The sequence below is a fragment of the Oncorhynchus nerka genome, linkage group LG6, assembly GCF_034236695.1.
Source record: "Oncorhynchus nerka isolate Pitt River linkage group LG6, Oner_Uvic_2.0, whole genome shotgun sequence".
NCBI classification, from domain to species: Eukaryota; Metazoa; Chordata; class Actinopteri; order Salmoniformes; family Salmonidae; genus Oncorhynchus; species Oncorhynchus nerka.
Window position 1 is genome coordinate 28588925 of NC_088401.1, and position 25272 is coordinate 28614196.

Here is a 25272-nt window from a genome sequence, read left to right on the forward strand (position 1 = left end):
TTTAGTTTCAACAAGACATTGGCCCTCCCCTCCCCTATTGGTCAATCATTTGTCTAGTTCCCCCTCAGTTTTGTCCACTTTTTCAGGATTGCAAAGAAAATGAATGCAAACAGTGGAGAGATCAATTCCTAGAGCGTCTTTGGGCCAATGGATCAGGTACAGAGTGAGAGAGACAGTTTGGGTGAATGTAGCCTAGTGGTTAAGAGCGTTGGACCAGTAACCGGAAAGGTCGCTGGTTCGAATCCCTGAGCTGACTAGGTGAAGAATCTGTTGATGTTTCCTCGAGCAAGAAACTTAACTCTAATTGCTCTGGATAAGAGCGTCTACTAGAATGTAAATGAATGGTATAGTTATTAAATCATTCAACCACGTCATGATTCCTAAAAACAGCCTTCAGAAACAACAGTGTGTTCAAAATGGTCCCCTATTTAGTGTAGTACTTTAGACCAGGGCCACATACGGTAATGCACTACATAGGGAATATGGTGTCATTTGGGACACGACCATAGTGAGTCACAGTCGTTTTCAGAAGGTTGAAACAGCCACTTCAGTGGTCTCCTGCCTTTGGGGCACAAAGTGTTGAATTGATCCTTTCCACCCAAACACAAACATGCTGGCAGGCAGCCTGTACTGGACTCAAATACACATAATGAAAAGCCCAGAAAGCCGTGCCTCATCTGCAGTTTCAGAGTGATAAAGTTAGATTAGTGTGCGCTGTGTGGGGGAACATAACTAAGTCCCCCAGCGAGGAGAGGAGAGTCCCGGGAGAAAGACTTTGGGAAAGACTGGAGAGGAAATGAGGGGACTTTCTTTTTGACATAAGGACACTGTATATACAGTGGTTCATCAATGTTTTGAGCTTCACGCCGTGACACGTTTGTAGTAGACGGGTGGTAAATTGCGTCATTCTGTCACACTATCGCAAGGGAGAGTTAGAACGTTGATTAGGCTTTGGTTTCTATCTCTTAAAAACAGAAAGAATTCTAAATAACAGACTGGCTTTATTTACCACAGTGTGGAAAGACTGATAGCCCCTCTATATAGAGTGAGTTTCTGAAACACAGAGTCCTTCTTTGCTGATGTTAAGAAGAAACTGAATGAAAGAGAGTCCAGCGAGAATACAGAGGGGGAAAAAAGGTTGCCCATATTTTCAAGACCTGAGCTATTTCATTTATTTGTTTTATTCATGAAATGTACTAGTTTATTTAGGAAATGTAATGTATTTGTTTAGGCTTGGCCTATTTAGTAGGCTATTTTGCAGCATAAAGCTATATTTGTCAGCATAAAGCAGAGCGACTCACTCATTCATGGCTTTGGATCAAAATAAATAAGTACCGACATTCTTTCTGGTCATCTTTAATAAAGAAATGTTTTGACCGAGTTAATCTGCTCATGTTGTGTGTATGTGTTCAATTATATGTGACATTGTGGTTACAATGATGAATGTAAACAATCTGAATCAAATAAATCCTAATCATAATACAGTGATTTGGAAAGTATTCAGACCCTGTTACATTCACCTTATTCTAAAATGGGCTAATACCCACAATAACAAAGCGAAAACCGTTTTTATTTTTATTTTAGCAAATGTATTTTTTTTAAACAAAACAGAAATACCTGATTTACATAAGTATTCAGACACTTTACTGTGAGACTTTACTGTGAGCTCAGGTGCAACCTGTTTCCATTGATTGTCCCTGAGATGTTTCTACAACTTTATTGGAGTCTACCTCTGGTATTTGGAAAGGCACACACCTGTCTATATAAGGTCCCAAAGTTGACAGTGCATGTCAGAGCAAAAACCAAGCCAGGTTGAAGGAATTTTCCGTAGAACTCCGAGACAGGATTGTGTCGAGGCACAGATCTGGGGAAGAGTACCAAAAAAATCTGCAGCATTGAAGGTCCCCAAGAACACAGCGGCTGTGTCATTCTTAAATGGAAAATGTTTGGAACCACCAAGACTTCCTAGAGCTGGCCGGCCGGACAAACTGAGCAATTGGGGGAGAAGGGTCTTGGTCAGGGAGGTGACCAAGATCATCACGATGGTCACTCTGACAGAGCTCCAGAGTTCCTCTGTGGAGATGGGAGAACCTTCCAGGAGGACAACCATCTTTGCAGCACTCCATCAATTAGGCCTTTATGGTAGCCAGTCCTCAGTAAAAGGCACATGACAACCCGCTTGGAGTTTCACGAAAAGCACCTAAAGACTCTCAGACCATGAGAAACCAAATTCTCTGGTCTGATGAAACCAAGATTGATCTCTTTGGCCTGAATGCCAAGCGTTAAGGCGGGAGGAAACCTGGCACCATCCCTACCGTGAAGCATGGTGGTAGCAGCATCATGCTGTGGGAATGTTTTCCAGCGGGACTGGGAGACTAGTCAGGATCGAGGAAAAGATGAATAGAGCAAAGTACAGAGAGATCCTTGATGAAAACCTGCTCCAGAGTGCTCAGGACCTCAGACTGAGGTGAAGGTTCACCTTCCAACAGGACAATGACCCAAAGCACACAGCCAAGACAACGCAGCAGTGGCTTCGGGACAAGTCTGAATGTCCTTGAGTGGCCCGGCCAGAGCCCGGACTTGAACCTGATTGAATATCTCTGAAGAGACATCAAAATAGATGTGCAGTGACGCTCCCCATCCAGCCTGACAGAGCTTGAGAGGATATGCAGAGAAGAATGGGAGAAACTCCCCAAATACAGGTGTACTACGCTTGTGGCGTCATACCCAAGAAAACTCGAGGCTGTAATTGCTACCAAAAGTGCTTCAACAAAGTACTGAGTAAAGTGTCTGAATACTTATGTAATATATGTGATATTTCCGTTTTTTTTAAATGATACATTTGCAAACATTTCTAAAAACCTGTTTTTGCTTTGTCATTATGGGGTATTGTGGGTAGATTGATGAGAGCAAAACATTTTTTAAATACATTTTGGAAAAAGTCAAGGGGTCTGAATACTTTCCGAATACACTGTAAATAATCAGATGCGTGTTGCGAGCTGTCATTTTCCTATTTTCTTTGCATCTCACCCTATTCCATATGTAGCGCGCTACTTTCAACCAGGGCCCATAGGGCCATTTGGGACGCACACTATCTGGAGAGGGGCAGAATAAGCATCACTCCAGCTTAGATACAACAGATTGGTTAACTGAGGATCTCTAAGGCTAAGTCTATTTCAGGTGAATCCATGGTGATCAATGGGTTTTTAAGGATGACTGCATCACTGGTCTTCCATTGGCTAGCAGATTAGTGACTCATCATAGAGCCTCTGTTGGACCCACAGATGACTGAGCCATTATCACATTCATATTTGACAATATCCCATATGGTTCACAGACCCTCTTTTACAAAGGAAAACCGATGGACTGTTACATTAAAGAGGTAGTCTACGGCCCTGTACACACACACAAACACACCTTTGATGTCCTTCCCGAAGCCCATGCCGGTCTGGACGTTCTGTCCCTCCCCCTTCTCCATCATAAAATCATCATCGCTGGACACGTCATCTACTGATGAGGTCATCTTCTTCTTCTTCTTCTTCTTCTTCTTGTGGCGCGGAGGCAGCTTCTTAGGGAAGGCAAACATGGGGAAGATGACCAGGAGCATGGCTATAGAGCACAGCAAGAACCCACTCCACCTGGGGACCAAAGGTAGACATAGATAGATATTGTTAGAACACATGAACACACACGCACACACGGACGCATGCACGCACACACACGCGCACACACATGAACACACCCTCTTACCAGTTGCCAACAAAGCGTGGGTCACTCTGGTCAATATGGATGACAGTTGTGGGGTCGACGTAGAAACCAATCAGAACTCCTCCTAACAGATATCCCGCTGCCGGCCCCAGGGCTCCCATCACATACATGACAGCTGGAAGAGAGAGACGAAGAAGGAAGAAGATTACTTCATTGTCCAATTGTACGCAGTTTGACTTTCACTTTATCTCTACCCCTCTGAAAAACACACATACAAACACAGGTTGGAGCAGAGGGAGAATCAACCAATCACAACCAGGGATACTACAGAAATAGCCAACTACATGACATAATAGCTACAATGACCATAATCCATTGTGAGCATACTTGTCCGGTCTGTGTCTTTTATGCAGAAGAATGCTTGATTAGAAGAATACTTGATCGATAGGAGAGCAGTTGCTTCGCGAGGTATCTCTATCTGAAAATACATGATCTAAGTGATTGCAAGTCGGTATTCAGCAGTCAAAAAAGTGTGCCTTATTTACTTTGAAGAACAACTAAAACAGTGATTTTGTCCGACAGCATAGGCAGCAGCTCTATAGAGATGAGATGAGGACTTCCGGGTTAAGCGAGCAGAGTGTCAAGAAGCAGCGCGGCTTGGCAAGTCATGTTTCGGGAAGACGCATGACTCTCGACCATCACCTCTCCTGAGTCGGTTGGGGAGTTGCCGTTGAGACCGGATTGTAACTACCAATTGGATATCACGAAATTGGGGAGAAAGCAATCTTGTCTGAGTGTGCCAAAGCGCAGAAAAACTGATGGATTGTTTAACACTTGTTTGGTTACTACATCCTTCCATATGTATCATTTCATGGTTCTGATGTCTTCACTATTATTCTACAGTGTAGGAAATAGTACAAATACATAAAAACCCTTGAATAAGTAGGTGTCCAAACTTTTGACTGGTACTGTATGAACAGACAATCTGACAACACTCTGAATTTACGCTCAGATCGCACACACTGGATGCATTTACGAACACACCCTTAGTTGTCTATCAAATATATTTATCATTGATCAAATGGGCGGGCGGGAAGGCTCCCATTCAGTTGTCAAAATGTGGGTTTGGACAAGCATACATTGGCAGGCAAGCTGCAGAAGGACGTGCAGGCCAGTGCAATTTTGACAGCCAACTAGGTAAAACATTTGAGAGGGTTTATCTACTGTTCCCTCGATAGATTTTTAGCTCATCTCGCTCCGGCTAGCATTAGTTGCTGACAAACTTGTTGATGTGCACGACTGAGGAAGAGAAAGACAACCTGTTCATGGTTGTTTGATCAATAGGACTGTAAAGTTCCCAGATGTAAGAGGACTCCCGTGGTATTTACAACATTTGCAGATATCCATTGAGCTTTATTTTGCGGTTTTGGCGAAAGCGTTCTAATGATCTAAAGTTGCACTGTTGCTACTGGCTGTAAACAAACACACAGTCCAGTTCAAAGTGAATGATGACAGGCCCGTATGGCAATTGGCTTATTTGCATAAAGGCCAATTGTAGTTCTGATTGGATATGGCGCAACGGTCTGCGTAGACTCCGGTACTGGACAAGACAGATGTTTGTATTAGGTTTTATTTACTGCAGTGTCTATTAATTGTCAAAACGCACTGCCGCTTTCCCACTCTATATTGCCATAGCAATTTCACCAATTATTTACTATATGCCATTCCCAAACATTCTATGAATTTATGAAAAATAAAAAAATATATATATAACATAACCTTTGTGTGACTAGGCAAGTCAGGTAATTCTTATTTACAATGACAGCATAGGTACAGTGGGTTAACTGTCTTGTTCAGGGGCAGAACAACCGATTTGTACCTTGTCAGCTCAGGGATTCAATCTACCAACCTTTCAGTTACTGGCCCAACACTCTAACCACTAGGCTACATGCCCCCCCCCAAAAAAATGACCATATCTACTGAAAGTGTCATATTGTTCCTTTGAACAGATTTGAATAAGATTTCACGTCACTAAAACGCTGTCAGTTCCACTTAAAAAAATACGAGATAAGGGGGGTGACATGACTCTGCATATGAGAGTTGTAACCATTTAGCCTCCACACATTTTTCCATGTGCCCCTATTACAACTGTTAATGACACAGCTAGTAAAGTGGAGGGGTGGCAAGAAGAGGTGGAAGACAGGAGGAAAGAGCGAAAGCTGACCCGGAACCTGTAGGAGCTATTCATTAACCCAGGGAATATTACTACAACCATCTAAAACAGCTGACCTGGAACCTGTGGAAGCTATTCATTAATCCATGGTATATTACTACAACCATCTATAACAGCTGATCTTACATCACAACAATACAAATGGCACCCTATTCAAATGGCACCCTATTCCCTACATAGTGCACTACTTTTGACAAGAGCCCTATGGACAGTAGTGCACTACATAGGGAATAGTCCCATCCATAACAACAACTAGATCAGCGGGGACTTCAAATGAAGCCCGGGGCATTCAGACCATCACCTCTTAGACAATACTGACCATTACTTTACAGGAGAGACGTTAAAACGTTTTACAACCTGGTGGATACACACACACACACGCGCACACACATGAATGAATGCACACACACACACTTCTCTGGACATGTGGAAAAACCACCCACGGACATAGAGTAGCCTGGAAAGTCAAAACAGTTATGGACCTTAGTCAGGAGTGAGGACTTCTATAATTACACCTAGAACATTTCCTAAACTGCCCGCCAGGTGTGTGTGTGTGTGTGTGTGTGTGTGTGTGTGTGTGTGTGTGTGTGTGTGTGTGTATGTGTGTATGTGTATATATATATATATATGTGTGTGTGTGTGTGTGTATGTGTATATATATATATATATGTGTGTGTGTGTGTGTGTGTGTGTGTGTGTGTGTGTGTGTGTGTGTGTATGTGTATATATATATATATATGTGTGTGTGTGTTTGTGCCCAGAAGCTTATCCAGTTTCCCAAGCTGTGAGTATTTAAATGATGTCGTCATCCACAGAGCCTGTAGATACAGCAGCATTGGTCTGTTCACTGTTCACCCCCCGCCCCCCCCCTCCCCCTCCACACACACACACACACCCACACACACACACACAGACTCAATAGAAACACGTGTGTGTTTCTTCCATGGCGGGGCCTTCAGCAGCGTCACCACCGTCTTATCAGGGGCTAATTAATTAAGAGCGAAATAAGTCAAATCTCTAAGAGGTCCAAGGGAATAAAGGGAGAGGGAAAATTATTCCTTAAAGCACAAAGAAGCCATATGTAAAGCCTCTTATCTGCCTGCCACACACAGAGAGTGAGAGACAGAGAAAGAGAAAGACAAACAGAGAGCGACAGCGAGAGCGTTACTGAGAGAGACAAAGAGACAGCACGAGAGAGAGAGAGTGACAGCGAGTGCGTTACTGAGAGAGAGCGAGTGCGAGATAGACAGAGAGCGACAGCGAGAGCATTACTGAGAGAGAGAGAGAGAGAGAGAGAGAGACTTCATCATCCAAGACTTCACAAAATGGGACAAACACCAAATTGAGACTCTGCACGCAGAATTCTGCAAAAATATCCTCCGTGTACAACGTAAAACACCAAATAATGCATGCAGAGCAGAATTAGGCCGATACCCACTAATTATCAAAATCCAGAAAAGAGCCGTTAAATTCTACAACCACCTAAAAGGAAGCGATTCACAAACCTTCCATAACAAAGCCATCACCTACAGAGAGATGAACCTGAAGAAGAGTCCCCTAAGCAAGCTGGTCCTGGGGCTCTGTTCACAAACACAAACACACCCTACAGAGCCCCAGGACAACAGCACAATTAGACCCAACCAAATCATGAGAAAACAAAAAGATAATTACTTAACACATTGGAAAGAATTAACAAAAAAACAGAGCAAACTAGAATGCTATTTGGCCCTACACAGAGAGTACACAGCGGCAGAATACCTGACCACTGTGACTGACCCAAAATTAAGGAAAGCTTTGACTATGTACAGACTCAGTGAGCATAGCCTTGCTATTGAGAAAGGCCGCCGTAGGCAGACATGGCTCTCAAGAGAAGACAGGCTATGTGCTCACTGCCCACAAAATGAGGTGGAAACTGAGCTGCACTTCCTAAACTCCTGCCCAATGTATGACCATATTAGAGAGACATATTTCCCCCAGATTACACAGATCCACAAAGAATTCGAAAACAAATCCAATTTTGAAAAACTCCCATATCTTTTGGGTGAAATTCCACAGTGTGCCATCACAGCAGCAAGATTTGTGACCTGTTGCCACGAGAAAAGGGCAACCAGTGAAGAACAAACACCATTGTAAATACAACCCATATTTATGCTTATTCATTTTATCTTGTGTCCTTTAACTATTTGTACATTGTATATATATATATATATATATATAATATGACATTTGTAATGTCTTTACTGTTTTGAAACTTCTGTATGTGTAATGTTTACTGTTAATTTTTGTTGTTTTTCACTTTATATATTCACTTTGTATGTTGTCTACCTCACTTGCTTTGGCAATGTTAACACATGTTTCCCATGCCAATAAAGCCCTTGAATTGAATTGAATTGAATTGAAATTGAGAGAGAGAGGCAGAGAGAGACAAAGAGGCAAAGAGAGGCAGAGAGAGAGAAAGAGAGACAGAGAGAGAGACAGAGAGAGAGAGAGGCAGAGAGAGGCAGAGAGAGAGAGAGGCAGAGAGAGGCAGAGAGAGACAGAGAGAGAGAGAGAGAGAGACAGAGAGGCAGAGAGAGGCAGAGAGAGGTAGAGAGACAGAGAGAGAGAGAGAGAGAGACAAAGAGAGAAAGAGAGACAGAGAGACAGAGACAGAGAGGCAGAGAGAGAGAGAGGCAGAGAGAGGCAGAGAGAGGCAAAGAGAGGTAGAGAGGCAGAGAGAGGCAGAGAGAGGTAGAGAGGCAGAGAGGGCAGAGAGACAGAGAGAGAGAGAGAGAGAGAGAGAGAGAGAGAGAGAGAGAGAGAGAGAGAGAGAGAGAGAGAGAGAGAGAGACAGAGAGAGAGAGAGAGACAGAGAGAGAAAGAGAGACCGAGAGAGAGAGACCGAGAGAGAGACAGAGAGGCAGAGAGAGAGAGGCAGAGAGACAGAGAGAGAGAGACAGAGAGAGAGACAGAGAGAGAGAGAGAGAGACAGAGAGAGAGAGAGAGAGAGAGAGAGAGAGAGAGACAGAGAGAGAGACAGAGAGACAGAGACAGAGAGAGACAGAGAGACAGAGAGAGAGAGCAGGATGTGTACCATTCCCTGGGCTAATAGAGCACAAACAGAAAAAAAGCCTCGCTCAATTTACATATACATAAATCTCCACCAGAGAACAAATTCCCCAACAGATGCTGGTTCACTCACACCTCTCTCCATATCAAATCAATCACAAAATTTCATATGCACAGAAAGCACCTTTCATAACAGCCATATCGCTATCCAGACGAAGTGAGTGGAGAGTCATTACTTTTTCATTGTATTGGGTGCATTGCAAATGCCATCCTATTCCTTTTGGGCCCTGGTCCGAAGTAAGGCACTATATAGGGAATAGGGTGTCATTTGGGACGCAGGCAAGTAGATAAAGACGGGTCCAGAATACTACATGAGACAGAGACAATGAAGAGGGTTTATTAGAGGTGTCAGGGACAGTTAGAGGTCTGCTTTTACTATCTCTACGATGATTAAAAGATCCATTCATAAAAGGATATGAGGACAGGCGCAAGTGTGTGTGCGAGTGTCTGTTTGTCTTTGTGTTTGCGTGTGTGTGTGTGTGTGTACGCATGTGTGTGAGTGTCTTTAAGTATGTGCGTGTGTCTTGTGTGTCTTTGTGTGTGTGTGCGCGTCTGTCTTTGTGTATGTGTGTGTGTGTGTGTGTATGTGTGCGTCTGTCTTTGTGCCTATGTGTTATCATGCGTTTGTGGTTCATGGTGTATTTCATCCTGTTAGAAGGAGACCAATAAATGATATAGTTGCATAAGCTACGGTGCCTTGGAGATCCTGTACATCAGCCTGTCAGCGCATCGTCAGCATATCGTGTACACTGGTGTGTTTACGGACATATTCAATCAATCCCTATCCCAGTCTGCTGTTCCCACATGCTTCAAGAGGGCCACCATTGTTCCTGTTCCCAAGAACTAAGGTAACTGAGCTGAATGACTACCGGCCCGTAGCACTCACTTCCGTCATCATGAAGTGCTTTGAGAGACTAGTCAAGGACCATATCACCTCCACCCTACCGGACACCCTAGACCCACTCCAATTTGCTTACCGCCCAAATAGGTCCACAGACGATGCAATCTCAACCACACTGCACACTGCCCTAACCCATCTGGACAGGAGGAATACCTATGTGAGAATGCTGTTCATCGACTACAGCTCGGCATTTAACACCATAGTACCCTCCAAGCTCGTCATCAAGCTCGAGACCCTGGGTCTCGACCCCGCCCTGTGCAACTGGGTACTGGACTTCCTGACGGGCCACCCCCAGGTGGTAAGGGTAAGCAACAACATCTCCACCCCGCTGATCCTCAACACTGGGGCCCCACAAGGGTGCGTTCTGAGCCCTCTCCTGTACTCCCTGTTCACCCACGACTGCGTGGCCACGCACGCCTCCAACTCAATCAACAACCACCCGAGCCACTGCCTGTTCACCCCGCTATCATCAAGAAGGCGAGGTCAGTACAGGTGCATCAAAGCTGGGACCGAGAGACTGAAAAACAGCTTCTATCTCAAGGCCATCATACTGTTAAACAGCCACCACTAACATTGAGTGGCTGCTGCCAACACACTGACTCAACTCCAGCCACTTTAATAATGGGAATTGATGGGAAATGATGTAAAATATATCACTAGCCACTTTAAACAATGCTACCTTATATAATGTTTACATACCCTAAATCATTCATCTCATATGTTACGTATATACTGTACTCTATATCATCTACTGCATCTTTATGTAATACATGTATCACTAGCCACTTTAACTATGCCACTTTGTTTACATACTCATCTCATATGTATATACCCTACTCGACACCATCTACTGTATCTTGCCTATGCTGCTCTGTACCATCACTCATTCATATATCTTTATGTACATATTCTTTATCCCCTTACACTTGTGTCTATAAGGTAGTAGTTTTGGAATTGTTAGCTAGATTACTTGTTGGTTATTACTGCATTGTCGGAACTAGAAGCACAAGCATTTCGCTACACTCGCATTAACATCTGCTAACCATGTGTATGTGACAAATACATTTGATTTGATTTGATATCGTCAGTGTGTGTGAGAGACAGAGCTATGTACAGACACAGTGAGCATAGCCTTGCTATTGAGAGAGACAGAGTTATGTACAGACACAGTGAGCATAGCCTTGCTATTGAGAGAGACAGAGCTATGTACAGACACAGTGAGCATTGCCTTGCCATTGAGAGAGGCTGCCATTGGCAGACCTGGCTATCAAGAGAACAAAGAATATGTGCCCACTGTACACATTTTTTCCCATGTATTTTATTTATTTAACAAGGCAGTTAAGAAAAAACTCTTATTTACAATGACGACCTACACCGGCCAAACCTGGACAACGCTGGGCCAATTGTGCACCGCCCTATGGGACTCAAAATCACGGACGGTTGTGATACAGCTTGGATTCAAACCAGGGTGTCTGTAGTGACGCCTCAAGCACTGAGATGCAGTGCCTTAGACCGCTGCACCACTCAGGAGCCCATTGAGGTGGAAACCGAGCTGCACTTCCTAACCTCCTTCTAAATGTATTAGAGACACATATTTCCCACAGATGACAAAGATTTTGAAAACAAATCTAACATTGTTAAACTCCAATATCTATTAGGTGAAATACCACAAAGTGCAGTCATAGCAGCAAGATTTGTGTCACGTTGCCGTGAGAAAAGGGAGAGGAGCACAAACACTAGAATGCCAAGAGTGTACAAAGCGGTCATCAAGGCAAAGCGTGGCTACTTTGAAGAATTCCAAATATCAAATATATTTTGATTCGTTTACAACATGATTCCATGTGTTATTTCATAGTTTTGATGTCTTCCCTATTATTCTACAATGTAGAACATAGTCATATTAAAGAAAAACCCTTGAATGAGTAGGTGTGTCCAAACTTTTGACTGTAACTGTACATACATACACACATATAGATACACAGAAATAAATACAAAATATCACAGCATACTATCCTTTCCCTCCAATACCCTCTCATGGCCAACATTCTTACTTCTGATCAATAGAAGGCAACTGTTCAAAAGGAAAAGTTCAGTACAACCTCTCAAAGTGTATAAAAAAAATCCAAGTGATGAAAAGACATTAGGTCTTTCAACCAGGCTGATAAAATGGGAGTTTTGAAGGATTTCGAATTAAGCCAGATCTGCCGGCGGCTATGGGGGAAGTCACAACGTCTGCTTTACTTTTAGTCAGACTAGGCAACAAAGATTGAACTCCAACTATATATATCAAAGGACAAGGATGCAGGTCAATATCTAGAATTACAGAGTATTAAAAAAAGATGACCAATACTCAGCCAACTTAGTCTGCTAGAGTGATTGAACATCTATCAAATGTGTAATTTGTGTCTGGGAGGAATTTACAACATTTTTCTTTGGTGTAGTGAATTTTCTGCAAGAACTGAATTAAACTTAACCGAGCTCATGAGGATGTGGAGTTAACCCTAAGGACCTCCTCCCACCAGTAAGGTCATGTTCAAGTTCAATACTCCAGTCTGTCTTGATATTGTTTATTGGAGAGGGTTCAAAGGAAAGCATAACGTCATATAATCTAGAAATCAGACAAAATCTCTTCTAGCAACGTCTTGGCAGGTAGTTGAGGAAAGATGGGCAAATGAGAGCGAAAAAAGTTCAGGGCTTGAAAATAGTGGGAAATAATGAGCCAAATTACATTTAGCTATGAGATCATTAAAACTGGCAAACTTCCCAAACTAAATCTTTAAAACATACCAAACCTCTCTCTTGCCACAAAAAGCCTGGTGGCGTTTGGAGGGTAAGAATAGGTGGTTGATACAGATGGGGCCTAGAAGAGAAAGGGGCAGAAAGTCTAAAATGTTGACAAAATTGTCTCCAGATCTTCAAAGTAGAGAGCACAATGAGGTTTCCAGTATACTGCACTAACCCGGACGACGCTGGGCAAATCGTGCGCCGCCCCCGCTGTCTCTCGGTCACGGCCGGCTGCGAGAGAGCCTGGACTCAAAACAGGATCTCTAGCGGCCACTGCCCCACTCGGGAGGCCCGGTTTCCAGTATACTTTGAAAGTCACAAGGACAGTGGGGCACAAGTAGGAGAATGATTGGCTTGAGTGTGCTTCTAATGAGCACCAGTTGGTACTTCTAGCATTTTACCAGACCATAATCCAATAGAAAAGCAGTATATTTGGAAGTGCCGAACCTTCATCTTGTCTCCTTCTTTGAAGTACTGCTCGGTGATTTGCCTGCCCAAATAAAAGGACTGATGAGCCTATCCAACTTGGCCAAAAAATATTTCAGCAGAAAGATCGAAAGACATTGAAAAAGGTATAGAAACCTAGGTAAAATGTTCATTTTAACAGATTGGATTCTGCCAGCTAAGGAGAGAGTCAGACTATCCCAGCGTTGTAAGCCTGCTTTAACTTGTGTGACTAGACTTGCAAAGTTAGTTTTATGGAGGGTAGCCAGAGAGTGTGTTATATTCATACCTAAATAGGAAAAACCAGAGGGCAACAGACGGAAAGGCAGGGCTCCAGGGGGAATTTTCTTGGCAGCGGGGTTGAACAGAAAACATTCACGTTTTTAAATGTTCAATTTGTAACCTGAGAATGATCAAAATGTATTTAAAATATGCAGTATGTTACCAACCGAGTTCACAGTGTTAGTGAAATATAATAGTATATCATCTGCATACAGTGACACTTTATGTTATTCACCAGCTCGGTGGAGTCCAGTGAAAGTGGATAATTTTAAGGCCAAGAAAAAGCGGTTCTATCGCAAGTGCAAAAAGGAGCGGGGACATAAGAAACCCTTGACAGGTCCCTCTGGAGAGGGGGAAGTATTTTGAATGTTGAGAGTTGGTGTGTACGCTAGCCGTAGGAGCAGAATAGAGCAGACTTGAAATTGCACCCAAAACCAAATCTTCCCAAAATCTTAAAATAATAATTCCACTACACCCAGTCGAAAGCCTTCTCCGCATCAAGAGAAAAAACGATTTTGGGGTCTGAAGAAACAGAAGGCGAGAGTACAATGTTCAAAAGACGGCGTGGAAAACAGTTGTCACCCTTTGATGAACCCCGTTTGATCATCAAATATGACATACTGAAGGCAGGTTTCCAACCGGCATGCTAGAACCTTAGCTAATGGTTTAACATCAGCATTCAAAAGTGAAATGGGCCGATATCCACCACATTCTGCCGGATCTTTCTTGAGTATAAATGAGATGGAGGCTTGAGTTAACGTTGGGAGGTGAGAGCTCTGTGATACCGAGTCGGTGAACATATTTAATAGTAATGGGGCGAGTTGATCTGAGAATTTTTTAAATAAAAATCGGCGGGAAAGCCGTCGACAAACTTCAGACCGTTTGTTATCTCATCTAGATGCAAAGGGTTGTCCAGAACTTTACTCATGTCCATATCAATGGATGGAATAAACAAGTTATCTACAAAATTGTACATAGCCGTATTATCTGATGGGGGTTCAGATTTGTAGAGGTTAGAATAAAATGACACAAAAGTTGAATTAATATTAAAGGGATCACTTGTAAGTTTACGGGACGAGTCATATACCTGAGAGATAAGATGAGATGCTGACTGGCGTTTAAGTTGGTGAAGAGTCATATACCTGAGAGATAAGATGAGATGCTGACTGGTGTTTAAGTTGGTGAAGAGTCATATACCTGAGAGATAAGATGAGATGCTGACTGGCGTTAAGTTGGTGAAGTGTCATATACCTGAGAGATAAGATGAGATGCTGACTGGCGTTAAGTTGGTGAAGTGTCATATACCTGAGAGATAAGATGAGATGCTGACTGGCGTTTAAGTTGGTGAAGTGTCATATACCTGAGAGATAAGATGAGATGCTGACTGGCGTTTAAGTTGGTGAAGTGTCATATACCTGAGAGATAAGATGAGATGCTGACTGGCCGGGTCAGATTTTTAAAAGGCTTTACGGCGAAAGCAAACCATGTGATTATCTGAGGACAGTGCCCAGCACACAAATGCATAACAAATCATTTTCAACAAGGGAGTTGCGACACGAAAGTCAGAAATAGCGATATAATATATGCCTAACCTTTGAAGATCTTCTTCTGTTGGCACTCCAAAAGGTCCCAGTTACATCACCAATGGTCCTTTTGTTCGATAAACTCCTTTATATCCATAAAAACTCAGTTTAGCTGGCGCGCTTCAGTCAATAATCCACTCGTTTTCCCTCCTTCAAAATACAAACAAAATGAATCCCAAACGTGACCAATAAACTTATCTAAACAAGTCAATCAATGTTTATAATCAAACCTTAGGTACCCTAATATGCAAATAAAATTTAAGACGGAGAATCGTTATTGTCTTTACCCGGAGAAAAATATCAAAGAACGCACTCTCATTCACACGCTTGGAAACAGTACAGCCAAAATGGGAGCCACCTAGTAAAACTACAAGTTCTGGCTCATTTTTCCAAAAACCAGCCTGAAACTCTTTCTAAAGACTGTTGACATCTAGTGGAAGCCCTAGGAACGGCAATCGGGCACAATTTCACCCTATTATTAAAGTGCCAGCCATTGAAATCAGTGGTAGGATTATTTTTTTTTTTGGGGGGGGGGGGGGGGGTTGTCCTTGGGGTTTCGCCTGCCATTTCAGTTCTGTTATAATCACATACATTATTGTTTAGAGTGTTTTCTATCCAAATCTACCAATTATATGCATATCCTAGCTTCTGGGCCTGAGTAGCAGGCAGTTTACTTTGGGCACGCTTTTCATCCGGACGTCAAAATACCACCCCCTATCCCAAAGAAGTTCATTTATTTAATCTGTTGTTATATGTATCAAAATTATTTTCAGTATAGTTTAAGTTCAGGTTCGAGGCAGTTATACAGGGTGATTATCAACTGGGCAAGGCACATTCCACTGTCGGGAGAAGGAGGGGCAACGGGGGAAAACCATATAAAATTGACATGCCCTCCAGTTCTGTTTTTGATATTAAGATTCTAACAACAGCCGTGTGTTATATAGACTGATTTAGGAAAAGTCAAGGACGGAGGGGGGAGTGACTTTAAAAATGGCAGGGTAATAAAACTATTAAAATCATGAGCAATCAAAATGACTGCTTTAGCGGTTCTAGTGTTAAGAGCACAAAGCACTTCATGCAGTGTTTTCATTAGCACCATATGGTGTTTGTCCAGACCAAGTCTAAGCACTGCATTGTAGCTACACAGTAACAATAAAGTAAGGGTAATACGAGCAGCGAGCTCATTATGATGAATGACTTCAATCACATACACCATTACTCTACTGACCCTTTCTGTCCATTCTCATACAACACACTGTCCATTAATTCTCTCTCTGGGTTAGGGAAAATAGGATTTTGAATGGCAATCTCTCTCTCTCTGAAAATAGGATTTTGAATGGCATTCTCTCTCTCTCTCTCTCTGAAAATAGGATTTTGAATGGGAATCAATTGTTTGATCCCCACAAGAATAGTTAAACATACACGTGTGTGCATTCATTATGTGTGTGCATTCATTATGCGTGTGCGCACCATGTGTGTCCTACAACAGCTGATACGTCATACATCATGTCTCCCCTAGCATTATATAACTTTGTCATGTCAACCCCATCCTTCATATTAACAGTGTTCCGCTTGACAGTGTTCCGCTAAACCGTGTCCAGCACCAGTCACTGCACCGCCCCGCTGCTTGGCAGCCTGCCAGGGCTGTTGGCGGGTCCCGTTTCCACGGTGAGGAATATGCTGGCGATGCAACATACCGCCACGGCATCACACACACACACACGTCACAGGGGAGTGAGGGACGCATGCCGATGAGGAACACACACACACACTTAAACACCAAAGTCTCCATTTAGTCAATTACGCAATGGGCCTTCTCCGGTAGTATGTGAAGGGCAGGGAATTATATTGTGTGCATATACTGTGGCAGTAATACATTACAGGCTCTCAATGATTGGTTTTGCCATGTCAGCTAACCCCTCACTCTCTCAGAGGTTCCCAAACTTTTTATAGTCCCGTACCCCTTCAAACATATAACCTCCAGCTGCGTACCCCCTCTAGCACCAGGGTCAGCGCACTCTCAAATGTAGTTTTTTGCCATCAATGTAAGCCTGCCACACACACACGATACATTTATTAAACATTAGAATGAGTGTGAGTGTGAGTTCTTGTCACAACCCGGCTCGTGGGAAGTGACAAAGAGGTCTTATTGGACCAGGGCACAAATAATAATATAATTATAATCAATCATTTTGCTCTTTATTTCGCCATCTTACATATAAAACCTTACTTGTTCATCAAAAATTGTGAATAACTCACCACAGGTTAATGAGAAGGGTGTGCTTGAAAGGACGCACATAACTCTGCAATGTTGGGTTGTATTGGAAAGAGTCTCAGTCTTAAATCATTTCCCACACACAGTCTGTGCCTGTATTTAGTTTTCATGCTAGTGAGGGCTGAGAATCCACTCTCACATAGGTATGTGGTTGCAAATGGCACCAGTGTCTTCACAGCACGATTTGCCAAGGCAGGATACTCTGAGAGCAGCCCTATCCAGAAATCTGGCAGTGGCTTCTGATTAAATTCAATTTTCACAGAACCGCTTGTTGCAATTTCGATGAGGCTCTCTTGTTCAGATATCGGTAAGTGGCCTAGAGGCAGGGCATGAAAGGGATAACGAATCCAATTGTTTGTGTCATCCGTTTCGTACCTGCGTTATTGCGCACAGTCAGGTGCTTCGCTATATCACATTTGACATTGTCCGTAAGCTTGAGTTCATTTGCACACAAAAAATTCTACAATGATGGAAATACCTGTGTGTTGTCCTTGTTAATGCAGACAGAGAAGAGCTCCAACTTCTTAATCACAACCTCAATTTTGTCCCGCACATTGACTATAGTTGCGGAGAGTCCCTGTAATCCTAAATTCAGATCATTCAGGCGAGAAAAAACATCACCCAGATAGGCCAGTCGTGTGAGAAACTCATCATCATGCAAGTGATCAGACAAGTGAAAATTATGGTCAGTAAAGAAAACTTTAAGCTCGTCTCTCAATTTAAAAAAACATGTCAATACTTTGCCCCTTGATAACCAGCGCACTTCTGTATGTTGTAAAAGCATTACATGGTCGCTGCACATATCATTGCGTAATGCAGATAATACACGAGAGTTCAGGGGCCTTGCTTTAACAAAGTTAACCATTTTCACTGTAGTGTCCAAACCGTCTTTCAAGCTGTCAGGCATTCCCTTGGCAGCAAGAGCCTCTCGGTGGATGCTGCAGTGTACCCAAGTGGCATCGTTAGCAACTGCTTGTCTACCGGTCACAGCTTTTGCGCCATCAGTACAGATACCAACACAGCTTGACCATTTGATGTCACAATGCTGTCCAGTACTTAAAACAATATCCTCTCCTGTTGTCCTGGCTTGCAGAAGAGGATGTCTTCCTTAATTGACCCCGCAAAAATGTAACGGACATATACCAGGAGCTGTGCCAGGCCCGCCACATCTGTTGTAATGCATAGAATTCACTGGCTTGTATGCAAAGCAGTAATTGTTTCAAAACTTCTCCTGCCATGTCACTGATGCGTCGTGAAACAGTGCTGTTTGATCAGTGTTTATTTTTGCCAGTGAAACGAGGCTACTCAACTGTGAAAAAAACACATCACCCAAATGTATAGCCCCATTGGAAAATATAAATTAACTGTTTGAAAATGTGAATGACATTTTCATTTGGCATACTCCCGACGACATTGCATCCCAGCTTGAGAATAGCCGCTCTAAGTGAACATTGTGAATGATAATCACCATGTTGTACCCAAGTGGGCGCTACACGTTGGTGGTGGATGAGGTGAGTTTCCCTCTTGTATGCACGTTGAGCATCTGAAAAAGCACTTGATATAAATCCCATCAATTATGAATGAGTCATTATGGCATGACCTTTCTGTAGCATAGACTCTGCCAATGATTCTGCATTGATGCCAGAATCAAGGAACGGACATGTGAACACACAGAGAAGCTACATTTTCAGAACGGATGGTCTGTTGGTCTTCTCGACGACGTCAGCCAAGGTAAAACAATCCCCCTCCTCACAGACGCATCGATGCACATCTTGGGGCGACAGGTAGCCTAGTGGTTAGAGCATTGGACTAGTAACTGGAAGGTTGCAAGATCGAATCCCCGTGCTGACAAGGTAAAAATCTGTCGTTCTGCCCCTGAACAAGACAGGTAACCCACTGTTCCTAGGCCATCATTGAAAATAAGGGTTTGTTCTTAACTGACTTGCCTAGTTAAATAAAAAACATAAAATAAACATTTAAATGTGAAAGGGGGGGAAGGAGGAAATATGAGAAGAGGAGGTTGTTCAATTTGATGCTGACATCATTGACCCCAATTTATCTTTTCCATTTCTATGTTTGTGATGGATATGAAACTGTCATGTCTGGCTGACAAACTGATACCAGGGAGATGAGGTGGAGGAGGAACAACAGATGTATTGTACCCGGAAAGGAAGAAAGAGAGAGTGAGATGGAAAAATAGAGGGAGAAAGACGAGAGAGAGAAAAAATGGGAAGGAGAGTAGATGGAGAGAGAAAGAGAAAGAGAGAGAGAAAGAGATGAAGACAGAGGGCTATCTCTTCTCCTGTGTTACTGAGTGATAAGGCTAGCTTCTCAGTATCTATCCTCTCTCTCTAACCTTCACAGACAGGACAAAGGGAAAGGAAGCTTTTACAGACTGTTTGGTCAACGCCTGAGTGGTGATGCTTGATGCTGTATGCTTTGTGTCCAAATACGTCCATACCCTTCCTCTTCTCAACTCTCTCTCTCCCTCCCTCTAACCTCTTCCTCTCTAACCTCTTCCTCTCTAACTTCTTCCTCTCTAACTTCTTCCTCTCTAACTTCTTCCTCTCTAACCTCTTCCTCTCTAACCTCTTCCTCTCTATCTTCTTCCTCTCTAACTTCTTCCTCTCTGACCTCTTCCTCTCTAACTTCTTCCTCTCTAACTTCTTCCTCTCTAACTTCTTCTCATCTCCTCTCCCAGCACAGCCTCTCTAAATGAGCGAGGGAGTGAGCAGAGGAGAGGAGAGGAGGAGGAGGGAAGAAGGAGCAGAAGAGGAACAAAGAAATGGTGAGCGAGCATCTCACACCTAATGAGCCAGCTCCCCAATGACTTAAAACAAGTAAGACAGAGTAATTCATTGATTTCATTACATAATAAAACAGAGCAATTTTCATGCCTGGCCAGGTTACCAGAGATTAAAAGGTCGAACAAGGCCATAATTTTACATCGTAGGGGAATTATTTAATTCTCTAAATCACCCGTTACCCCTTTATACATTGATGAACAACACCAAAGCATTACTCTGTGTGTGTGTGTGTGTGTGTGTGTGTGTGTGTGTGTGTGTGTGTGTGTGTGTGTGTGTGTGTGTGTGTGTGTGTGTGTGTACCAAGTACCATGCCGCATTCATTCTCAGGTAATTTTTCTATTCTCCCTGTGAGTCTCTCTCCTGCAAGGCACTGGAAAAGCAGGGTGAATTATGACCAGAACTCTCTCATCTCTCTCCAGTGTTTCAGTTGGAACATAGTTTCAGAGAACCATGTGGCTGCTACCTCACAAGCCATGTACACCTCCAAACAAGCCTGTAGCTGGCCCAAAAGCTGGAGACACACAATGACCTTGTGTGACCTTGCAGAGTCTTCAGTCTCTACAGTGTCATTCACACACCATGTATCATAGGTCCAATGTATGCAGTGTTCTGACAGTATTCTCTTTTACTGTGGATTCATGATAGAGTAGAAACGTTGATTACAAATGAAAGTCAAAAGCCAACGGGACAGAAGAAAACAACACTGCATCTAAGGAGATGTGGTCTGTGATATGATAGATCATCTATGCAGCTTTTCTCCAGAGAGAGAGAGGGGGAGAAAGGGGGAGAGGGAGAGAGAGAGGGGGAGAAAGGGGGAGAGGGAGAGAGAGGGGGAGAGAGAGAGAAAGGGGGAGAGAGAGAGAGAAAAAGACTGAAAGCGTGAGAAAGGGAGCGATAGAGAGAAAAATGATAGGGAGACATAACGCGGGAGAGAGAGAGTAGAGAGAAAGAGGGATCAATTCACCCATGTGATTTTGTGGCGTGGAGAGAGAGAGAGAGCCAGAGAGAGAGCGAGAGAGAGAGAGACAGAGAGAGAGAGAGAGAGAGACAGAGACAGACAGAGACAGAGACAGAGAGAGAGAGAGAGAGAGAGAGAGAGAGAGAGAGAGAGAGAGAGAGAGAGAGAGAGAGAGAGAGAGAGAAAGAGAGACAGAGAGAGAGAGAGAGAGAGACCGAGAGAGAGAGACCGAGAGAGAGACAGAGAGAGAGACAGAGAGAGAGACAGAGAGAGAGACAGAGAGAGAGAGCGAGAGAGAGAGAGACAGAGAGACAGAGAGAGAGAGAAAGAGAAACAATAGGAGGAAAAAGACAAAGAAATGGGGATGAGAATGGAATTGCAACCCTATGCATGCACAGTGAATTCTTCCATCACATATACAGCTGATTCTCAAGATCTTGCACACTATTGAGTTGCTATTGAGCCCACTCTACTACACTGTCTGAGCCAAGGACTACATGCTTTCTGGTAAGTTTTGATTACAATACTGGGTGCGGTGAATATATTTTATATGACATACATGATTTTCTGCTGACTAGTAAATAGTAGCCTTCAGCAAAGTGTGTTTAAATAATTTCCAACATGTTAACAATTTCTGCTAGTTTTTGCTACCATGTGGATTTTAGATTGCTTGAGCCTGCTAACTGAGGAGTGTTAATTCACCTGTTTCCATACGTTTCATTTTAAAACATTTATCTCAGAACGGAGTTGTTAAATCTAACTGCTTAACCATTTATCTGTACATGGAATTGTATTTGTTTTTTCTTCACTCATTTATTTCTAATCTTTACAGGAAAATGCCACAGGCACTATCTGATGTGTGGAGACTTTACACTGCAGCTAACGTAGAAGGAAAAGCTGTGTACAGAAAATACTGTGCCAAATTATTTGTGAAGAATGAAACAAAGATACAGAATCATCTGGCCAAGTTCCCTCAGCGCTCACAACAAGCAACCTCTGACAGAAGTCCTTCTACTTCTATTCAATGTGAAAATTATGAATCAGACACACTCCTGGAATCAGATTTTTTTTGATTCAATGGAGGAACGTAGTCAAAGAAATGCTGATGAATGTCTTGCTCGAGCTGTGTATGCAACTGGTTCACCTCTGATGCTCACAGGGAAGATATTTCTGAGTACTCTTCGCCCAGCATACACCCCTCCAACCAGACATGCTTTATCTACTCATTTGCTGGATGCAGAGTTCAACAGAGTTCAAGTGAAGGTCAAGCAAATCAGAGAGAAAGCAGACTGTATTGCAATCATCTCTGATGGGTGGTCGAATGTTCGTGGGAAAGGAATAATTAGCTACATCATCTCCACTCCTCAACCAGTATTCTACAAGAGCACAGACACAAGGGACAACAGACACACCAGTCTCTACATTGCAGATGAGCTGAAGGCAGTCATCAATGACCTTGGACCACAGCAGGTATTTGCACTGGTGAAAGACAATGCTGCGAACATGAAGGCTGCATCATACCCATTTGCTGTGCTGCTCCTGCATTGAATCTGCTCCTCAAGGACATCATGGCACTGAAACAATGGATACACTCTACAAGAGAGTGTGAAGGGTCATCACGTTATAGCAGCAATCTACCTCACCAAGCAAAGTGAGAAGAATAAGAGAACCACAATAAGAGAACCACATATCACAGCCTGCCGATACGGACAGCCCCATCAAGAGGATCCTCCTAGATTATGTATTTTGGGAGAGAGTGGTAAGCAGCCTGAAACTCCTGAAACCTATAGCAGTAGCCATTGCATGGATTGAGGGAGACAATGCCATCCTGTCTGATGTTCAGACTCTGCTTGCAGATGTAAGAGAAGAAATCCGTACTGCCCTGCCCACTTCCCTGTTGTTCCAAGCAGAGGAAACTGCAGTTCTGAAATACATCAAAAAGCGAGAAGACTTCTGTCTGAAGCCCATACATGCCGCAACGTACATGTTGGACCCCAAGTATGCTGGCAAGAGCATCATGTCTGGTGCAGAGATAAACAGGGCCTATGGTGTCATCACTACCGTGTCTCACCACCTTGGCCTTGATGAGGGCAAAGTTCTTCGCAGTCTAGCGAAGTACACTTCCAAGCAAGGGCTTTGGGATGGAGATGCAATATGGCAGTCGTGCCAACATATCTCATTAGCTACCTGTTGAAAGGGACTTTGTGGATCTAAGGCTCTTTCCTCTGTTGCCTCCAAATCCCACCAACATCAGCCGCCTCAGAGCGCAACTGGTCCTTGTTTGGAAACACTCACACCAAAGCGCGCAACAGGCTGACCAATACATGGGTTGAAATATTGGGCCTATTTTTTAGCCTGGCTCGGAAAGTGACAGTGAAGATAAGGTCTCAGTGTCTGATGTTCAAGAGGTGGACATTGAGGAGGTCCAGGGAGAAGACATGGAAGCCTGAGAGGAAGACAACAAAAGCTTTAGTTTCGAGACAATCATTTTACAGATGTATGTTGAAAGCATTTTTGGGAGATGCGATGGATTATTGGGGATCATTCAATATTTGCTGTCTTTTGTTGTTCTGTGAAATCATCCCATGTAAAGAGTCAACTCATTTAATTTAACTGAAGTTCAATTCGTAACTACATTGTTTTCTTTATTTCTATTGGAAGGATTTAAACATTTGCAATTATGTCTACTTATGATAAGGTAAAAGGTTTATGTTTCTCTCTCCATATGATATGGTAAATATATCCAACGCAAAAAACATCTACATTTAAATGGTATTAATATGAAGTTGCATAACACAGAGAAGCCGGATATACGTCATCAGACATGTCATCAGAGAGCGCAACAGAACATTGTACTGTCTACACTTGGTTTGTTGTTTATATTCAAATGTTTTCATTAAATCGATTTTATTCAGAACTAAAGTTTTGTTGCTAAGGATTCCACGACACGGTTAGCCTTTACGGCTGGGACTGCAAGTTTGTGTTCCATTTTTTTGCGTGGATTCTGCGAGTGCTAGCTGGCTGTACTACAGACACCTGTCATCGTTGTGGGAAAGACTCATTGTTATCTTTTCGTAAAACAACTGGTTGCAGTAAAGAGCCAATCTGGATATTCAGGAGATCCTGAGGGAAATCGACGAGTACCAACAGCTTTACGCTATGGAGGAACAACATTCTCCACCATGGAAAAAAAACGGATTCATCTACAGACACGGACGATTTACTTACTTACTTAAAAATAAAGCAAACTGGATGGAATATGGAGAAAAATGAACAAAATTATTCCTGAATATAGGAACAATACAGGAACGCTAACAAAAATAAATTGCAGAAACTCGTTACTGAAGACGAGGTCATCTATGATTCTCTGAATGATATTTTAAAAGAGGAAGCTAATTATTTTAGGCAGATGTTCTCGTTTCCATCTCATCCTATCCCACTGAATGAAGATTACGGTAAGGAATTCTTTCCAAATAATAAAAAAATGGGAAATTAACAAACGTACAGAAAGATCAATACTAAGGCCAAATTACAGAGGAATACTTTTGAGGTTATTAAATCCTTTCAGTCTGGAAAAACCCCAGGGCTTGAAGGCATACCGACCGGTAGAGATATATCAAGCCTTTTTTTTATACACTAAAAGCTAAATTGTTAAATTGTTTTAACTACTCCTATAGAAATGGTAGTCGGTCAGGTACTTAGCAGGAAGGTCTGATTTCTGACCCAGATGGCAAATATAAAGACCCAGTCTATCTAAAAAAAGGTCCCTTACATTTCAATGTTGTGATGCAAAAATACTATCGAAATACGTAGCACTCAGAATTAAAAGGGGTTTTACCAGGTATTGTACATCCTGATCAGACAAGTTTTTTTTACATGTTAAATATATGATAACTACTAGAAATAATAGAACATCATGAAACATCTAAGAAGCTAGGCCTGGTATTTACAGCGGATTTTGAAAAGGTATTTGATAAAGTAAGACTGGATTTTATTTATAAATGCCTGGATTTTTTACATTTCGGTAATTCTCTTATAGAATGGGTAAAAATAATGTATAGCAACCCCAGGTGTAAAATAGTAAATAAAGGCTACTTCTCGGAGAGTTTTGAATTGTCAAGAGGAGTTAAAGATAAACTTCTTGTTAATCTAGGCGCTGTGTCAGATTTCAAAAAGACTTACTATTATC

At 42.6% G+C, this 25272-nt stretch overlaps 1 protein-coding gene across 1 annotated transcript in view; it reads right to left on the bottom strand.

Annotated features, from left to right (window-relative positions):
- The window catches only part of LOC115130285 (solute carrier organic anion transporter family member 5A1), a 99994-nt gene that overhangs the window by 27514 nt on the left and 47208 nt on the right, over window positions 1–25272 (bottom strand). Inside the window, exons 3-4 of the mRNA XM_029661260.2 lie at window positions 3751–3883; window positions 3418–3638 (exon numbers count right to left, since the gene is read on the bottom strand). Coding sequence (XP_029517120.2) covers window positions 3418–3638; window positions 3751–3883 — 354 coding nt within the window. The remainder of the gene's footprint in view (window positions 1–3417; window positions 3639–3750; window positions 3884–25272) is intronic.